The sequence below is a fragment of the Phocoena phocoena genome, chromosome 7 (assembly GCF_963924675.1).
Source record: "Phocoena phocoena chromosome 7, mPhoPho1.1, whole genome shotgun sequence".
Taxonomy (NCBI): Eukaryota; Metazoa; Chordata; class Mammalia; order Artiodactyla; family Phocoenidae; genus Phocoena; species Phocoena phocoena.
Window position 1 is genome coordinate 66,515,444 of NC_089225.1, and position 18,888 is coordinate 66,534,331.

Sequence of the window (18,888 nt, forward strand, 5' to 3'; positions counted from 1 at the left end):
GTATTACCATGGAGTGTAGAATTTGGGAAATTTTCTGGATATACCTTCAATTCCAGTTTTATTCAGGATAGTAATATACAAAAATACTGAAAATCTAGCCTCCTGGAGATATCCCACATATTCCTGAGGACAAAGTGGCAGGAAAGAAAGTCCCTAAACTATGTCTGTAGCTCTTAGGAGTCTTCTGAAAACCACTAAGAAATATCTATAGTTATTAGGTTAGATACTATCATAGGCATTTTAAATTACACTGGCCATAGGCCAGTAAAAAGCAATTCTTTGGAATGCACAATACTTATTTATTAAAAAGAGAGAAAGAAAACAATGTAGTAGTTTTAATGTCAATGATTTTAAATAGATCAGATTCAACTAAATGTGTAAGCCAAAAACATTTTTATTTTATGTCTATTATTACTTTCTCACATCTTTTGCCCCTCATACTTCTACATTCTCCCAACTGGCAATTTTGCTTGAGGGTCTCAAAACTAACTCATTTTGTTTTAGCTAATTAAAGAAAATCTTGGATAAAATGCTGATTATATTAGAAAATATGAGAAAAATCAATGCATATTTTACTTTTTAAGGTGAAATTCACATAACATAAAATTCACCATAGTAAAGTGAGTCATTCAGTGGCATTTAATACATTCACAATGTTGTGAAACTACCATCTCTATCTAGCTCCACAACATTTTCGTCACCCAGAAAGAGACCCCATACCCTTTATAGAGTCACTCCCCATTTCTCCCTACATGAACCCAAAGCCACTCTGCTTTCTATATCTACTGATTTTGCTATTCTAAATATTTCATATAAATGGAATCATACAATATGTGACCTTTTATTTCTGGCTTATTTCACTTAGCATAATATTTTTGAAGTACATCTATGTTGCACATTCCTTTTCATGGCTGAATAATATTCCATTGTATGGATATACCATAATATGTCCATTTATTATTGATGGACATTTGGATTGTTTTCATCTTTGGGCTATTGCAAATAGTGCTTCTATGTTCATCTGTGTACAAGTATTTGTTTGAATATTTGTTTTCAAACACTTTTGGTATATACCTAGGAATGGAATTGCTAGGTTATATGGTAGTTATATGTTTAATTTTTGAGCATCTGCCAAACTATGTTCAGTAACAGCTGTCCATTTTACATTGCCAACAGCAATTAACATGAGTTCCAAGTTCTCCATATCCTTGCCAACATATGTTATTTTCCTTTAAAAAAATTAGCCATCCTAGTAAGTATGAAATGGCATCTCATTGTACTAAGCATACTTTCTTGTTCTTGTTTGCCATTTGTATATCTTCTTTGGAGAAATGTCTGTTCAAACATTTTGTCCATTTTAAAAATTTGGTTGTTGAAATTTTACAGTTATTACAAAACATTGGCTATATGTGTTGTACAATACATCTTTGAGCCTATCTTACACCCAATAGTTTGTGCCTTCCATTCCCCGCACCCTATATCGCCCCTCCACTGCTCCCCACTGGTAACCACTAATTTGTTCTCTATATCTATTAGTCTTCTTTTTTGTTATATTCACTAGTTTGTTGTATTTTTAGATTCCACATATAATTGGATACTTGACCCTTATAAGATATTTTATTTGCAGATATTTTATCCTATACTGTAGGTTATCTTTTCACTTACTCTGATGCACACAATTATTTAATTTTAATGAATTCCCATTTATCTATTTTTTTCTTTTGTTGCTCATGCTTTTGGTGTCATATGCAAAAACCATTGCCAAATCTGTGGTTGTGAAGATTTAGCCCTATGATTCCCTTCAGAGTTTTGTAGATTTAGCTTTTTTATTTAGTATTTGATCCATATTGAACTAATTTTTATTAGTGTTGGGTGTCTGACATCATTCTTTTGCAAACTTAGCTTTTGTTGTATTGAAAACTCTGCCCTGATATACCTTTGTGCCTTATGCTTCATGTAGTTATTGTTATAAATTACATTTTTGTACATTGTATGCACAATACATAGATTTATAATTATTGAATGATACATTTACGTTTTAAATCACATAGGAGTAAAAGAGGAGCTACAAAGCAAAATACAGTAATACTGATTTTTATATTTACCTATGGAGTTACCTTTACCAGTGTACTTTATTTCTTTGTATGGCTTCAGGTTGCTCTCAAGTGTCCTTTAATTTTAGCCTGAAGGGCTCCCTTTAGCATTTCTTATAAGACAAGTCTACTGGCAACAACTCCTTTAGCTTTTGTTTATTTGGTGATATTTTAATTTTACTCTTTGTTTCTGAAATATAGTTTTGCCAGTTGTAGTATTCTTGATTGACAGTTTGTTTTTTCCCCAGTTAGGTAGGAAAGACAAGGGTGAATTAAAGTGCCACAAAGCTCTCCTACTTTGTTTAAATCATCTTTTCCTTGATTCAGCAATTGCTTGGTTGCTATAAACGGTTGGTTATTTTCCAGAGTTTTGACAAGTTGATTCTGATAATTTTTACTTATTTTTTTGTTTCTATGGAGGGTCAGGTTCTTGGAACTCTCTACTCTGTCATTTTCACTGACATCACACAATAATAGTTTCTAAACATTTGATATCTTCATGTAGCCATGTAACTTTAGATTCCCAACATCACATTCCTGTAATGTTTCTTCTGATGATCTAATTGTGGCCAGTGCTCATTTCTGGTTTCATAGATCCCTCCCCTTCAGACTTCCCAAGCTGATTTCATCCCAAATGCTCAAATATCACATTCATGTTTGCTCTTCTGGCTCTTGGCTGCCTGTGTCAAGATCTCCATGTTCTCAAAGTGTGAAGCAGAATTCCAGCAGCCTCCAGGATGAAGATCTGCATCATCACCATGCCCAGCTCTGGTCTCAGTGCCTAGAGGACACAGCTTACCTTGACTTGGCCCTTCCTGCCACATGTGCATCTCTGAATGATTATTCAACATTAGAATTCACTTAGAAAGTTATAGGCCAGCATCACACACCAGGTTTTTTTCTCTCCAACAGGAGTTCTTACGTTCCGACAGCAGTTCGGGGGCTCTTTCCCTTGGCATTTCAAGTTACAATTTAGTTGCCAAGAGATGAGATCACATGGATGGATGTGGGAGCCACTGTGGCTTAGAAGTTTGTCTTATCTCACAAATAGGAGCAATTATATCTTGCAAAATGTTCTGTGGGTATAACTTCTATGGTCCTGGCAAGGGACAAACCTAGTTTGCACTCAGGGGAGTCACCAGTTAGGGCTTCCCACCAAGTATTAATAAATCCTTCACACTCTTCCCAACCCAAATGCAGTTTGCGAAAGAGGAGTTATTTTCAATCATAAGCAAAATTGCCTAATAACACAACTAATATTCCATCTTTATTACATGCCTAAGAAACAGCTGTAAGTTACACCAAGGTTAAATTACTCTATAGAGAAGATGTTTGCTAACCCATTACTCATTATTTCATTAAATATACATGATAAATCATTCATAATTACATATATAAAGATAATTTTGACAGAGAAAAAGAATATATCTATTTCTATATAATGTGATATTATATTTCTCATAGACTTTGACTACTATTGTCCCTATATATTATTTTCCCACTATACTTATGCCAAAAAGATGATTAAAATATTAACCAACCCACAATCATTCCATGTTGTTAAAGATCATGTGTGAAAAAATTCACCAGATTTATTTTATCCTTTTGTATTGGCTATAAGGATTTACTTATACATGTTTAGAGAGCTTGGAAGTATTTGGAACAGTCTAGTTATTTATTAGGCCATAAATATGAATGTGTGATAGGAAGAGCCATACAATGGTAATTTTTGTTTCAATTTTAAAATATATCTAATTTTTATATTTCAAATTGAAATTTAAAAATCTCTTCTCAAAGTAAAACATGCTAGTAAGAAAAAAATGGCAAAATACCATATAATGGAAAACAAAAGTATAATTCTTCCGATTTTTACCTTACGAAGAGAAATATTCATTGACATTTGTGTGTTTTCTAGCATTTTTAGTCTATTTCTATAGATGCAGTTACATTTAATTATATTATAAAGTTATTAGCATGCTATTTTTAAAACTAGCATTATAATACAACAATATTCCTAATATTTTAAACTCTTAGCATTATTGGTAGTAGCTGCATAGTATTTTCTTATAAAATTGAACCATAATTCTTAACTATTCTTCACTTTAGGCCACTCAAGTTGTTTGTATATTTTTTAAAATAAAACTGTCAATATTTCTTAGACTCAAGTTTCCATTGCTTTCCCTGTATACCAAAGATCTTAGTGAGATTTTTGTTAGCAAACTTTCAAAGCTTCCTATTGTATGAGGAAGTTAATCACTGCCATCCTGTGCCAATTCAATTTGAGAAGCATTCATGAGCACTTAAAATGCATGAGACACTTCTCATCCAGCACTTAAGAAAATGAACTGAATGGTTGGAAAATCAGTTTTAGACATAACACATACAGATTGCAAAGACTTTTATATTAGAACTAGAATGAGATTTTTGTCCACAAAGAGAAACTTGAGTTAATGGAATCTAAAGAATGAGAGGCCTTGGGGAAAGATATTGTTCAGATCTGATATGCCATTAAGAGATTAGATGCTTTTAAAGCTGCCAAGAGAAAAGTCCAAATGATACACATTCATGATAGTAATGGGAAAAGAAATTTAAAAAAGAATCTTCCACAGATTCACTCAGCATAAAGCCATTGATTAAATAATGACGAGAAGGAAATTACACATTGAAGTGTGATACCATTCACTTGAATAACAACCTTCCCTGAAGAAATATATTTGCTAACATTCTAATAGAACCCAGTGCATATTGTCTTCCAAGAGAGTTAAATTGATTCAAGAAATAGAGATGGTGATTTAGTTGTAATTCTTTGAAGGTATTGCTCTATGTAAGATAGAAAGCATACTTAGATTTTTCAAAAATCACTGAAAGCAATTCTTGATAGAAACAACTATTGGGAATTTAAAGGAAATGTTTAGCCTGTGGAAACAGTAATAGTGAGTAACATATTAACTTACTAAGATATATGAAAATAGGAACAGAAGTATTGGACCAATTCAAAGGAGTAATGGATTTACTTGTAGTAGAGAAAACATTTAAGAAGGTAATTATTATTAATGTTCTAAATACATATTTTATTTAGTAAAAACTAACTCCATCTTAAAAGATGGTATTGAAAGCATCAATCTTAGGATGCAAAAACTAGAAGGGACTTTATACATCATCAGCATCTTCATCTGAGGAAACAAAGGTCTAAGAATTTGATATTAATTATCCAGTCACACATCTAGTAAGTAGGTATATAAGCCAAGATCACATTCAGTAGCAAATAAAAGTAAACTCAGATAAAGTTGGCTTTTATTTATTTTTTTCCAAACTACATAGGTAATCAGCCCTAGAATAATGCAGTAATTCAATGATGCTATTGGGAATGGGGATCTTTTCATTTTTCGCTGTGCTATCTTTAGCATCTAGGCCTTCTCTGCCAAGCTGACAACCTTACGATTGAAAGATGGTTGCTTCCCACCTAAGACTCCCAATTACCCGTGGGTAGGAAATGAAAAACATGGTTAAAAAAACATAAAGAATTTTTCTTTAATGAGGCTTATTTTTTTGTAGGCATATCCTCCTCAGAGGCACCTGCTTACAATTCAATTAGTGAGGCCTGTGTCACATATCCACTCTTATTACAGGGAGGCTGAAATTTTTATCATTTTAATTGAATATCTTTCTGCCTGCCCCACCTCCCCCCAAACTGGAATTCTACTAATGAATTAGAAGGATGTAATTGATAATGTGAAGGCAATTTGCATTGTTCTCCACAAACATCATAACTAGATACCCATCTTCTGGTGAAAACCTGTATTAATCAGAGTTCTCCAGAGAAACAGAGATAATAGAATATTTATTTATCTATTTATCTGTCTATCAATCTGTCTATCTCTCTATCTGTTGACTTGTTTTCAAGAATTGGCTCACACATTGTGGGAGCTGACAAGTCCAAAATCTGCAGGGCAGACTGCCAGTTTGGAAACCCAAGAAAGAGTTATGTTGCAGTCTCAAGTCCAAAGGCTGTCTGGAGGTATAATTCTTTTTTCCTGGGGGACTTGTCTCATCTGCTAAGGCCTTCAACAGATTGAATGAGGCCCACCCACATTATGGAGAGTAATCTGCTTTACTAGGATTTAAGGAGTAAACCTGCTTACTCATCTGATTTAATGTTAGTCTCATCTAAAAATGATCTTAGATGAGATTAGCATCTAAAATCTACTGATTTAAATATTAGTCTCATCTAAAAAATTCCTTTACAGTGACATGTAGTCTGGTGTTTGACCAAATATCTGGGTATTGTGGCCTAGGCAAGTTGACACATACAGTTGACCATCATAAGTCTGTCTCTTATCAGTTTGCCATGCATAGATATCTCCTTAAACTATACTCGATCTCCAAAAAAAGACAACAACAGGCAATATCCTTCCTAACATGATACAACTATCCTGTATACAACTGAAAATGCACTGACTTGCTCCCCAGAAAAGGATACAAAGTTGTTGCGTGATGTTCACTCTTCTCCTTGATATCCTGTCACTTAAATACTATGATGTAAATTCAATACATCGTATATGATAAGAGAATAAGAGACGAAAGAAAAAATATATATATTTTTTCATAACTAAATGAGGAAGAAATACCCATGGCAACTACAGTTCTCACTTCTATAACTAGTCGTGGTCATAGTTGGTATTTATAACTGCTTTATTCCACTACTCATTCCCTTTGCCCTCAGCAAGCACCTTAGCTGGTCATGGTTCTTTCCATGATGGAGTGACTCAAACCTCCATTCCTGAGGGGTCTGGGACATTAGTAATACTGCTTGAATTGGGTGTAGTGTTTCCATCGACTTCAATCACAGGGCATGATAACTCTAAGAGACACCAAAGAGATCTCCTATATTCCAGACATAATCTTCTTTACCTCCACTGTGGCTACCAGTTCATTGTTTCCTTGGTAATCAGGATCAATTATCTCATCTAGCACAGTACCTCCCTTCATTGCCTGTTGGTTCAGTGGCATAAGAAGCCCAAAGCAGCAAGGTAACAGATATAACTTCCAACTCAGTGAAATACTTGATGTGTCTCCTGGTGGAGTTGTTCTGCAATTTGGAACTAAGACTTCTAGTCCAGAAAAGCATAAGGTTGTGGGTACAGAAAGCAAAAATTTTGCTAGTGGACCACTAGGGGTAATACTGAGTGGTGCCACCTCAATTTCCACCCCTGTATGTTTGAACCCTTCAATCCTGGTTATGAGAAAAATAGCATCATATACTGGACACTAATTCAGAGCATATACAGCCTCCTAGAGAACATTGCTCCAGCCCTGCTAGGTATTGCCACCTAGTTGGAGATATAACTGAGTCTTCCAAAGGTGATTCTACCATTCTATCAAACCAGTTACTTCAGGATGATGGAGAATATGGTAAGACCAGTGAATTCCATGAGAATGGGGCCATTTCCACATTTTTATTTTTTTGCTGTGAAGTGAGTTCCTTGATCAGAACAATGATCATAAATGTGGAGTATCATGATGGTAGAAATGGCATTGGGTAAGTCCATAGATTGTAGTTTTGATAGAAGTGTTGCATGAAGGGAAGTTAAGTTCACATCCAGAGTAAAGGTCTATTACAGGAAGAACAAAACACTGCCTTTTTTTTTTTCTTTTTTCAAGGAAGCTGTCCATCGTAATCAACCTGCCACCAGGCAATGGCTGATCACCCCTGGGAATGGTGTCATATAGGGGGCTCAGTGTTGATTTCTGTTGCTGGCAGATTGGGCACTCAGAGAGTAGTCCTGGCTGACAATCAGTAGGAAGCTGCAGCTCTCAATCCTACAACCAGAAGGAAATAAACTCTACCAACAACCTTAGGGAGCTTGTGAAATGATTTTTTCCAAGACAAGCCTCCAGATGAGAAAACATCCTGGCTAACACCTTGACTGAGCAAAGAACAGGCATACTGACTTACAGAAACTGTGAGATAATAATGTGTGCTGTTGAAAGCTGCTAAGTTTATGGTAATTTGTTAAACAGAAATAGAAAATAAGCCTAATAGAAAAAATTACCTAATCACTCTATTTGAAATTGCTATCCCTCCCCTTACTTCCTGCACCCTCAGCTTAAATTCATTTCATCCACAGCACTTATCACTATCTACTATACTATACAACTTATTTACATATTTTAATGTCCATTTCTCTCAACTATGGTGAAAATTTCATGAAACAAACAGAGATTTTTCCTCCTTTGTCACAGATATATCAACTGTGCTTAGAATAGCAGCTGACAAGTAATGGACACTCAAGACAAATGAAAATCTGTATCACATCCCAATAAGCCTGTCCTAAAGAGTTAGAAAGCTTGAATAACATATAGGAGATAAGTCACAGGAAGTGTTCCTGGAAATCCTGATTCCAGTCCGGTTCTACCACTTGTACGCAACTCTGAACAAGTCTAAAACTTGCTTAACTTCAGTTTTGTCATCTCTGAGTATGGACGATAATGCTAGACCTGTTTGCTCACATGCTTATTTTCAGTCAAAGTAATGTATATAATATTGCTTAATAAATTTTAAGGAACAATATTAATTATAAATGAAGAAGTACAGGTGGCCAATATATATGTAAAAATATTTCTGCTTCCTAGTAAACGAATTATAGGCAAAACATTAATGATATATCACATATTGACGGCCAATTAAACAAATTTAGTAGGGATGCTACCCAATATTGTGTATATTCTCAATATACTGTTGCGAAGAGTGAAATGATGGTATAAAGCTATGAATAGCAGTTTGGAAAACATCAAAAAAGTGCATGTTTATCTTTTATTCTAGCAGTTTTCCTTGTAGGAACCTGCCTTTTGGGTGTAATTAGACTAGAGAGGTGTACAATATATACATATAAGAATGTTCATAAATGTTTTGTTTGCAATTGTAAAGCAACGTAATTTACCTAAATGTTTAAACACAAACTGATGTGTTATTTAAATGGTATCTTTCTCTCTCTCTCTCTTTTTCTCTATCTCTCTTTCTCACATTGAATAAACCTTTGTCACTGTCTTAACACCACCATTAACCTGAGGCTAGGATCATTATAACTTTCCCAACCATCCAACTCAATGGGTTTTCCTGAGACCATATCTGAGGATTAATGACCTGTGTTGCCCTTGTGACATTCTGTTTCTCTATAGACTAAGAGAAGTAAATCAGTGAGAAAGTAGAGTAGACCCTCTGAAATGGTATCATAACCAAATAATATTGATTCTTTGTTTTTTCATTCCTTATTGCATATTTTCAAAATATACATTGAATTATATGTGAGCGTACATTATAATTTGTTTTGTAATGCAGTAGCTAGGCCACACAATTTCCTTTTAACATACTTTTAATTTCCTAATTCTTGCTGACTGTCAGTCTTGACATTTATCACTAAGGATTTCTTTTGAATGATTCTCAGTAAATTGTTGAGGAAGCTTTTGAAATAGCATTGATATTTCCATAAGCCTCACAGGTATTATCTTGTATATTCATTTGTGTGGAACTTAAGTTTTCTTTCCATTTGGCATTCTCAAAAGAATTTACTTGGTTTCTATTTTTTGCCTTTCAAAATTACTCTACTTGATATAAAATATGATGTAGGACTTTATTTTTCTGCAGAAAAATGCAAGAAAGTATATAAAGACTGATAAATTTTATCCTAAAACTGACCAGAGTATTTGACCAGGCTTATAATCTCTGCAACTAAATAGTCCCTAAATGTTAGTCAAGTTTATTTACCTTGGTATCCAGAAGTCTGTCACTGAGATAAGAAAATTATGTGTACATAGAGGGAGATTGAGATCAATAGGAACACTTGAATGTAGTTTGGTGCTCCTTGACAACCTCTACAAGACTAAAACAACATTTGCATTCTTCACTTTGCTGTATACCTGAAACTAACACAACAATGTAAGTTGACTATACTCCAATGAAATTTAAAAAAAAATAAATAAATGTACACAGTTCCCTAAATCATCATTTAGGGGCCGATTCCAGCCATATCAATCACTCGGTTATATCACAGATAATACAACACTACTGGCATTTGATAATTGACAGACTCCTTGCTTTTTAACTATTATGTCAGTGGAAATGGATTAGGTCAAATCATAATGGTTAATTTGAAACAGTAAATAGTGAAATTCTTGGTGTTTCATATACTTGCTTTAGAAAAGCTTAGCTTTCTGTTATAAGCACTGTACTTTTAACTTGCATATATATGCATATTTATATAATAGAAATTAACATTTATTCTAAAAATTTTGTTAAAAATAGTCAAGTCTATCTTTCTTGATTGTTGTCTCCAGTTACCCAAAGAATCTAGTAGGAAAAAAAATTATGTCTGCTTCTTAAAATATCACTATTTATAAATAGAATTTTTAAAAAATCTTTGAATGTTTGTTCTTTTATTGGTATTGCAACTTTCTTGCTTTATTTTACTTGGCATGTTGATTCTTTTAAATGTTTATTTTAGAGAACTAATCTTCTACTTTCTTTCAAATCCTCTGTTAGCATCCTCCTCCTAACTCAAACCCTCTTTTGATTGAATATCTGTTTCTTACAGTGGCAGGTGGTATTTCTCAGTAAAGGTAATGAATATCCTTTAGGTCACTCAATTAAGCACATCCAATAAATCACTAATTTTACTTTTCCTCTCCACTGCAACTCCCTTAGAAAAGGCTTTTATTGTTTCTTACCTGATTCATTGTGATATTCTATTTATTGGTTGCTTTGTCTTTAATCTTGTTCTATGGCAAAGTTTCATGCATACTGATGTCAAAAGAATCTTAATAAAATAAAAGTCCTACTGTGGCACTACATTGTTTAACTCCTTCAATGTTTCCTACAGTCACATTTAGTCATATGATAGGGTTCCCCATGATTTGGTTGGACCCCATAATTCATCAATTCTCATTACTTCCACAAATACACTCTGCTCTAGCCATCCTTCTTTATATCATGCATTTTTCTTTTAGAGTATGCATGCTTTTATTTCTATGTTTATACAAAACTGTTTTCTTTTGCCCCAAATATCCTCTCACTTCCAATATCCAACCCTTCTTCTTCATGCTCTTTTATATCCTTTAAGACCCAGATCAGATGTGACTTTCCCCAGGTAGCCTACCTGGGGATTGTTGGGGCACCCCTGTTCTGCCCTCATATGGCACAATAAGAATACCTCAACCACTGGTTGCCATTATCTCTTCCTGTGTGTCTTTTCTCCCTATTTCTGTAAAATGCATATAAACATACACTCACACACACTTGTCCACACATACAGTCACAGACACAGAGACACACACCAGATAAAAGTAAAAACATTTTCTTTACTCTTTGAAAAATAACCCAGCCATTTAACAGAATGACCATTGCTGGTGATCAATAAATTGTTGAATGAGTCTTGATATGACTCCAAGATTTTAGGAAATACAGATGACCAAGACTATGAATATTTAAAATCTAGAATTAAAACTTTCTTGCCATAGTATCTCTAATTCTACATATTTTTAATAACAAATAATTTAATATGTATTATAAAATTGTAGCTACATTTAATTGTTATGATGCAATGATATATGCAATGATATATGTCAAAGTTTTACTCTCTATGAAATACTAGTACAATTTAGCTATTTATGACGTGGGTTATCTTTTATTTAAATTCAACTCTAAATAAACTCCTTCACAAATATGTCAATGATCTCAAAAATCTTTGTGTTATGTTAAAATAAATATTCTAGAGTAATCTCATACATATATATGCATATATATGTAGATATACCTTATATAAATCCCATTAATTAAAGTATTAGAGATTATTTGAAGTTTAAGTTATGGTTCTATGTAGGAGAAATTGAGCAGACACAATCTATGTTGACCAAGAATCTAATATTATTTCATTAGCATGACTTTTTTTTTGGCCGCACTGCACAGCGTGTGGGATCTTAGTTCCCTGACCAGATATTGAACCCGAGCCCTTGGCAGTGAAAGCATAGAGTCCTAACCACTGGACCACCAGGGAATTCCCTAGCATAATTATTTTTGAAGTAGGAAAATACTTAATTTGGAGGATCTAAGTGATTCTATGTAAATCAACAAATATTTACTGAGTAGGTCTTTTATAGATCAGGCATTGTTCTAAGACCCTGGCATACATCAGTGTATATACATAAGACATTTATTAAGATTTTGTTCAACCACTTCATAAAAATGTGATTAGTATATGTTTTATTCTCGTAAAGCCCCATTCTAAGACTCTGATGTATCACGATTGCATAACAACATGAGCTCCATGAGAAAAAAACAGTACTTTAATCATTTTTAATGACTATATACTGTCTCTGTGAAAGACTATAGTGGAAATATTTGGGGCATGGGACCACTTTGGGGTATCTTATATCATGCTACATACATGGCTATTTATCAATTCTATTCAAGTTGACATGTTCTTTTTCTGGCCTTCAGCCCCCAAACTGAGCTCCTTTAATACAGATGAAACATATGCTCAATATAAAAAGAATTTACACAAAGACACTTAATTTTCTTCCCAGATCTTGAATTACTTGGGAAATATGCCTGGTATTTGAGGGGAGGGATTATTTTAAATCACATTAGTAGAGGGTATTTGCCTTATGGATTAACATAAGACATTTACTCTTAAAAAATATGAAAAGGATCAGACACCTTTCTAATATAGAGCACATCAAAATATGATGGAATTTATCATATATAACTGAAATACACAAGATTAATTGAATTTATTTAAAAATTAGGGGTTTATAAGACTCCAACACTTCGTCTAAATTAGGCAGAGAACCTTGGCAGGAAACAATCAATAAGTAAAGAAGAAATTTTTCCTTTCCAATTTACCAGGGTATAGGTATGTCTTTGATACAGTGTAATAATATATTTTGGTATTTTTTACAAGCCAAAAGTGCAAGAATATATTTTGTTAGAAGTGGATGGTCACAAATGCTGTGTTTTCCTTAGATGAGATCAAAGATGATGTACTGGAAAATTCCAACAACAGCAATAGTAACTTTGACATTGCCATAGACCTAAATACTGTTAATTACTTTTGTATTTTTTAATAGAGACTCAAAGAACTAAAGCAAAGGGAATTTGCTCGAAATGTAGCATCTAAATCCAGGAAAGATGAAAGAAAACAGGAAAAGGCACTCCAACGCCTGCACAAGCTGGCCGAGCTAAGAAAGGAAACTGTATGGTGAGTCTACAGTAAAATGTTAAGTTTTCTTAAAACATGACAACAACAAAAAAGGAACTGAATAAAGGGCACAAATCTATCTATTTCTGTACCCAGAATAAGATGCTCACATTTTTATGGCTTTCTGTGGGCAGTAAACAGTAAATTGAATTTGAGTTTTATGCAAACACCTGTTTAATGCGCATTTCAATAAAAAGCCAAATTACTATAATTTTAGTTTGTAAAAAACTTAATTTTACATTATTCTTCTCTTTAAGCTATCTTAGTTTAATGCTATTCTATTTCTTGGTGAAATTCAAAACATTTGATTGAAGAAGAGACCAAAGCACCATCTCGTAGACTTTGTTATAAATGGAGTTTTAGGAGGAACTTATTTTTTCATTGAAAATTTGGAGAACTTTTATTTGCAATGATCTTTAGAACACATATGGAGTGAAAAAGAGAGGTTCCTTGCTCCATATGTATTCTTAATATATAAAGGTCAGGAAGGTCCTATGCATGTCAGAGGTAGGTTGAAACTAGTTTCACTGTGAATGAACTCTAACTGGACTATTAAAACTTTACAACTCTTACACTTTGACCTGCTTCTAACAGAGAGCAGCTATAAGGTTATAAATCAGAACTTAAAAATTCAGGCCAGGGCAATGTTATGAAAAGACAGCCACCCTTAGGGTACCCCCCCCCATTAAATAGGCCTCTCTGATTATTGTTTAAAACAAAGCTATTTTATGCCAAATTTATTTTATACAGAATAATGTTAGGGGATATTGACATATCAAAACATTGTTTGAGATGTCAGCTTTAGAAAAGTCAAAATAAAATTCAAATATATCTTGAATCCTATAGTGAACTGTTAATATCAAATATAACCTCTGTTGAATTATACCAACCAGATAGTTTTATTCTGTGTAGTAAAAAATGAAAAATTATACAAGTGCAAGTTTACATTTCATATTCTCGGACCTATGTAATTTAATTCATTTGCAAATGTAAAGTCTAATATATTAAGAGAAGTAGAGCTGATAATAAGATATGTACAAAAGAAGCAAAACTTCTTATCTAAATTACTTTTCTTAGCATACGTAAATATTTCACATTACACTGCTCCCCCAGACACATGATTTTCCCAGTAATTTGGTGCCTCTAATGAGGTGTAAATTAAGTAGTGTTGCTTCTTAATACCAAACAAGGTAATAAAACAGTCCACTGTGTTAGATATTGAAGAAATTATTTGATTTAAAAAATTTGCACCATTTATAACTTCTGAGAAACTAACTTTTTAGAAAAGCATGGAAAATTCTGCATAGCATAATTCTTTTGGGGTAAAGATGATACTTAGGTAGTTCTTTGTTTATGTGCTGGACAGTATCATTCTTTTAATAAGAGCTCACTATTTATGGTATACTGTAATTCCAAATAAATGGAAACCACATTGTAAGTATAGTCTTTTTCTATATTTACTCTATATAATGATATAATGGATAACTTCAGGATAATTTTTAAATATTAAGAACAGCCATTCCAAAAGACTCAGAGCTCTCATTGAGCATATCACCTGGCCTGTGGTAGATGCTCAGTGAACACTGGTTGAATTGAATTGTTGAACTGAATTCCCAGCCCTGCTTACATCATGACTGAGAGTTTTTCTTTAACTTCCTTCATATTCTCCATATAGGATCAATGATGTTGAGTATTTGTGAATTAAAAGTAATTTTATTTTAGAGAGTTCTGTATTCTAAAATGTCACTGAAGAGGCCATGGGGGTAAAAAAATTCTTGGTCTGGAAACACTGGCTGAGAGCATAGAAATGTCTTTGACCGTTGCTGTTAATAGCTATAAAAGTAACTTCAAGACATCATCTCCAAGTTATCCCAAACAATATCCAATAACTAAATTAAACTGTAGTTCTATGGAAGGTAATTGCACTACATGAAAGTAATTATCTTACAAAGATTTTAAAACTTGAAAAAAATCTTACGCTGACATTTCTAAGTTGTAAGTGTTTGAGTATTTTTCCTCAAGTGTCCTTTATGAAAACACACTTTTGTTTCTTTTTGTAGTGCTCCTGGAAGTGGTCCTATGTTCAAGTCAACAACTGTTACTGTGAGAGAAAATTGTAATGAAATTTCCCAAAGAGTTGTTGTGGATTCAGTTAATAACCAGGAAGATTTCAAATGTACTTTGATTCATAGCCAAGAGAATGCTAAAGGTGTTACCACTGTTGCTACAGATCCAGAAAGCGTGAAAAGTTATACCGCCAAAAAGAGCCAACTTGGAGATCAAGCCCAGGGGATTCACAGACATAAAATTGGCTTTTCTTTTGCATTTCCAAAGAAAGCATCCGTGAAGCTGGAGTCCTCAGCTGCAGCCTTCTCTGAATACAATGATGATGCCTCTGTGGAAAAAGGATTTAGCAGAAAAAGTAGATTTGTCCCCGGTGCTTGTCATCTTCAACTCTCTTCACCAACAGATGTGCTTTTGAGTTCTGAGGAGAAAGCTAATTCTTTTCATCCACAAGAAGGAAGGTGCACTGACAAAGAAACTGCTCAAACTCAAGAGATGAAAGAAGTTTCTAGTGAAAAAGATACATTACTATTACCTCCAATTTTCCAGTTTCAACTCCCTTCATCATCTGATGCAGATAATTGTCAAAATTCAGTCCCTTTAGCAGATCAAATTCCACTGGAAGATGTTATTATTAACGAAGACATACCTGTAAGTGGTAACACTTCTGACTTGCTAGGAAATAAATCCATAGTTCTTGATATGGCTAATGACTGCTTGTCTTTGCAAGCTACCATAGAAGAAAGTGTTAAGGACAATGATGCATCCACGACTGAAGCTGAATATAAAAATCACAGCCCTGACATGTTGGCCCCTTTAAATTCTGAAGAGGATAATATAACCCTACATAAAAAAATGGATTTATATAAAAGACCATGTGAGCCATTTGTACCCGTACTTAACAAAGATGGATCCACAGTTCTTCAGTGGCCATCAGAAATGCTGATTTACACAACTACTCAACCATCAATTTCCTATAGCTGTAATCCTCTCTGTTTTGACTTCAAGTCCACTAAATTAAACAACAATCTAGATAAAAATAAGCTGCCCTTAAATGATCTTTCTTCTCATCAGAAGGGAGAAGACATTTGCAAGAGACCAGTTTTTGATTGCAAGGACACATCTGTGACAGGACTTACTGATCATGAAATTGGAGGCAGCAGAAATGGATATACCCAAGTCACTCCTCTTTTGGCTGATGATACGCTCTCCAATAGCTGTGATTCCGGAAAAAATGAGAGTATGAGTCAGAGGTATAAAAATATTTCCTGTAGGATCAGAAAAACAAAAAAATATACTTTTACTAAAAATCAGATAAAACAGGATGTTCTTGGTGGCAAATACAACAAAATAAGATTGAAAGATACTAACGAACTCTGGTTCCATAAAAGTGGAAGAAAGAAAAAAAGAAGAAAGTTATGTCACCATAATTATGGAAAGAAAACCAAAGAATCAGAAGCGTATTTCAAAATGGAAAGAGAAAATAGTTACACTGATAAAACTAGGAAAAATCTACTGGAAACAATTTCAGAAAAACAGTATTTAGCTACAGAGCAATTATTAGACTCACAGCAATTACCTGATAAAAGGCCCAAATCAGCATCCATATACTTAAGTGAAAATGAAGAATTGTGTAAAACCCAGAACACTGAATACAATAATAATAAGAATATTATCAGTTCTAAAAACCACTGTAAAAAGAGCTCGGTTGTTTTAAATGGACAATCCAATTCAACAATGATACGTTCTGTGAAACATAATTTAACATACTCCAGAACTTACTGTAGTTGGAAAGCCAAAACGTCCAGCTGTAGTCAAGATCACAGATGCCTAGTTCTTCAAAATGAAATGAAATGCATGAGTCAGAACCAGGCAGTTAAAAGAGGTTATAATTCTCTCATTAATGAATCAGAAAGATGCCATCAAAAACGTAGACAACATTCATATTCTTATTCTTCAGATGAAAGTTTAGATCAACAGAATTATCTACCAGAAGAATTTTTGAGGCCACCCCATGTTTCTGCTCCTTGTAAACCTAAAAGGAAATGGAGGAGAAAAAGTAGATTCCACACCAGTTTTGAAGCTTTGGAACTCAAAGAGAAGACAGATTATCCCAGGAAAGGTAATTCTTTCTTACATCACCCAGATGAAATAATAAGTGAAGACAGAAAAGAGGAAATAAAACCACAAGAAACTGCAAATGTCAAAAGGATCTCAGAACAAATGGACCAAGTAGAAAATAAACTGTCTTTGCCCGCTAGCAGTCCCCTTCCTTCTGAAACCAGTGGTGAAACTGAGCAGGTCGTAATGGAGACCACTTCTGGTGAACTGTCAGAGATTTCCAATGAACCCACCACTTCAGTCTACATAGCTAGTGCCCCAACAAAAGAAGAAATGGACAGTACCTTGCTTGAACACAAAGAAAGAAGTGAGAATACAAATATTAATGAGAAGCAAATTCCTTTCAAGATGCCTAGTATTGAAAGGAACTTTAGACAGTCACAACCTAAATCATACCTTTGTCATTATGAACTGGCTGAGGCCCTTCCACAAGGAAAGATGAATGAGGCGTCAACTGAGTGGCTGTGTTTTAATTCAGGAATCCTTAATGCACAACCACCATTACCATTCAAAGAAGCACATGTCAGTGGCCATACCTTTGTAACAACGGAGCAGATCCTGGCTCCGTTAGCTTTACCAGAACAAGCATTATTGATTCCAATAGAAAACCATGACAAGTTCAAAAATCTACCATGTGAAGTCTACCAGCACATCATTCCGCCGAGCATGCTGGCCAACAAGGTCAAATTCACTTTTCCTCCAGCTGACCTCCCACCCCCTAGCACACCTCTGCAGCCTTTGCCTTTGCAGCAGCCCTTGTGTTCTACCTCTGTAACCGCTATCCACCATACTGTTTTGCAGCAGCATGCAGCAGCTGCTGCAGCCGCAGCAGCAGCTGCAGCTGCAGGAACCTTTAAAGTGCTTCAACCACACCAACAGTTTCTGTCCCAAGTCCCAGCTCTCACCAGAACATCGTTACCTCAGATCTCAGTAGGACCAGTAGGACCAAGGCTTTGTCCTGGGAATCAGCCAACTTTTGTTGCTTCTCCTCAGATGCCAATCATTCCAGCTTCAGTTCTTCATCCTAGCCATCTGGCTTTCTCACCTTTACCCCATGCACTCTTTCCTTCACTGCTGTCCCCCCACCCATCGGTCATCCCGCTGCAGCCCCTCTTCTAGTCATCACTATGAAAGGGAAAGAAAATATTCATGTGAAAACTATTGCTCTACACGTTGATGCTCATCTAAGTGGATAATTGCCTATTTAAATGGTGGAAATAAACTAGGCAAAATATGGCCTCATTGATAGGAAATCATTTACTGTAAGTGTAATGATGCAAATAAATCCTTAAGTTTCTGATATATAATATTAGTAAGGCACTGAATAGTTTGAAAATCAATATAATATATGCTGTATA

At 34.4% G+C, this 18,888-nt stretch overlaps 1 protein-coding gene across 1 annotated transcript in view; it reads left to right on the forward strand.

The window, feature by feature from the left end:
• The window catches only part of ZNF804A (zinc finger protein 804A), a 316,790-nt gene extending 298,141 nt beyond the window's left edge, over window positions 1-18,649 (forward strand). The window contains exons 3-4 of the mRNA XM_065881128.1: window positions 13,215-13,345; window positions 15,406-18,649. Of these exons, the coding sequence (XP_065737200.1) occupies window positions 13,215-13,345; window positions 15,406-18,649 (3,375 nt within the window). The remainder of the gene's footprint in view (window positions 1-13,214; window positions 13,346-15,405) is intronic.
• Window positions 18,650-18,888: the final 239 nt, after the last annotated feature.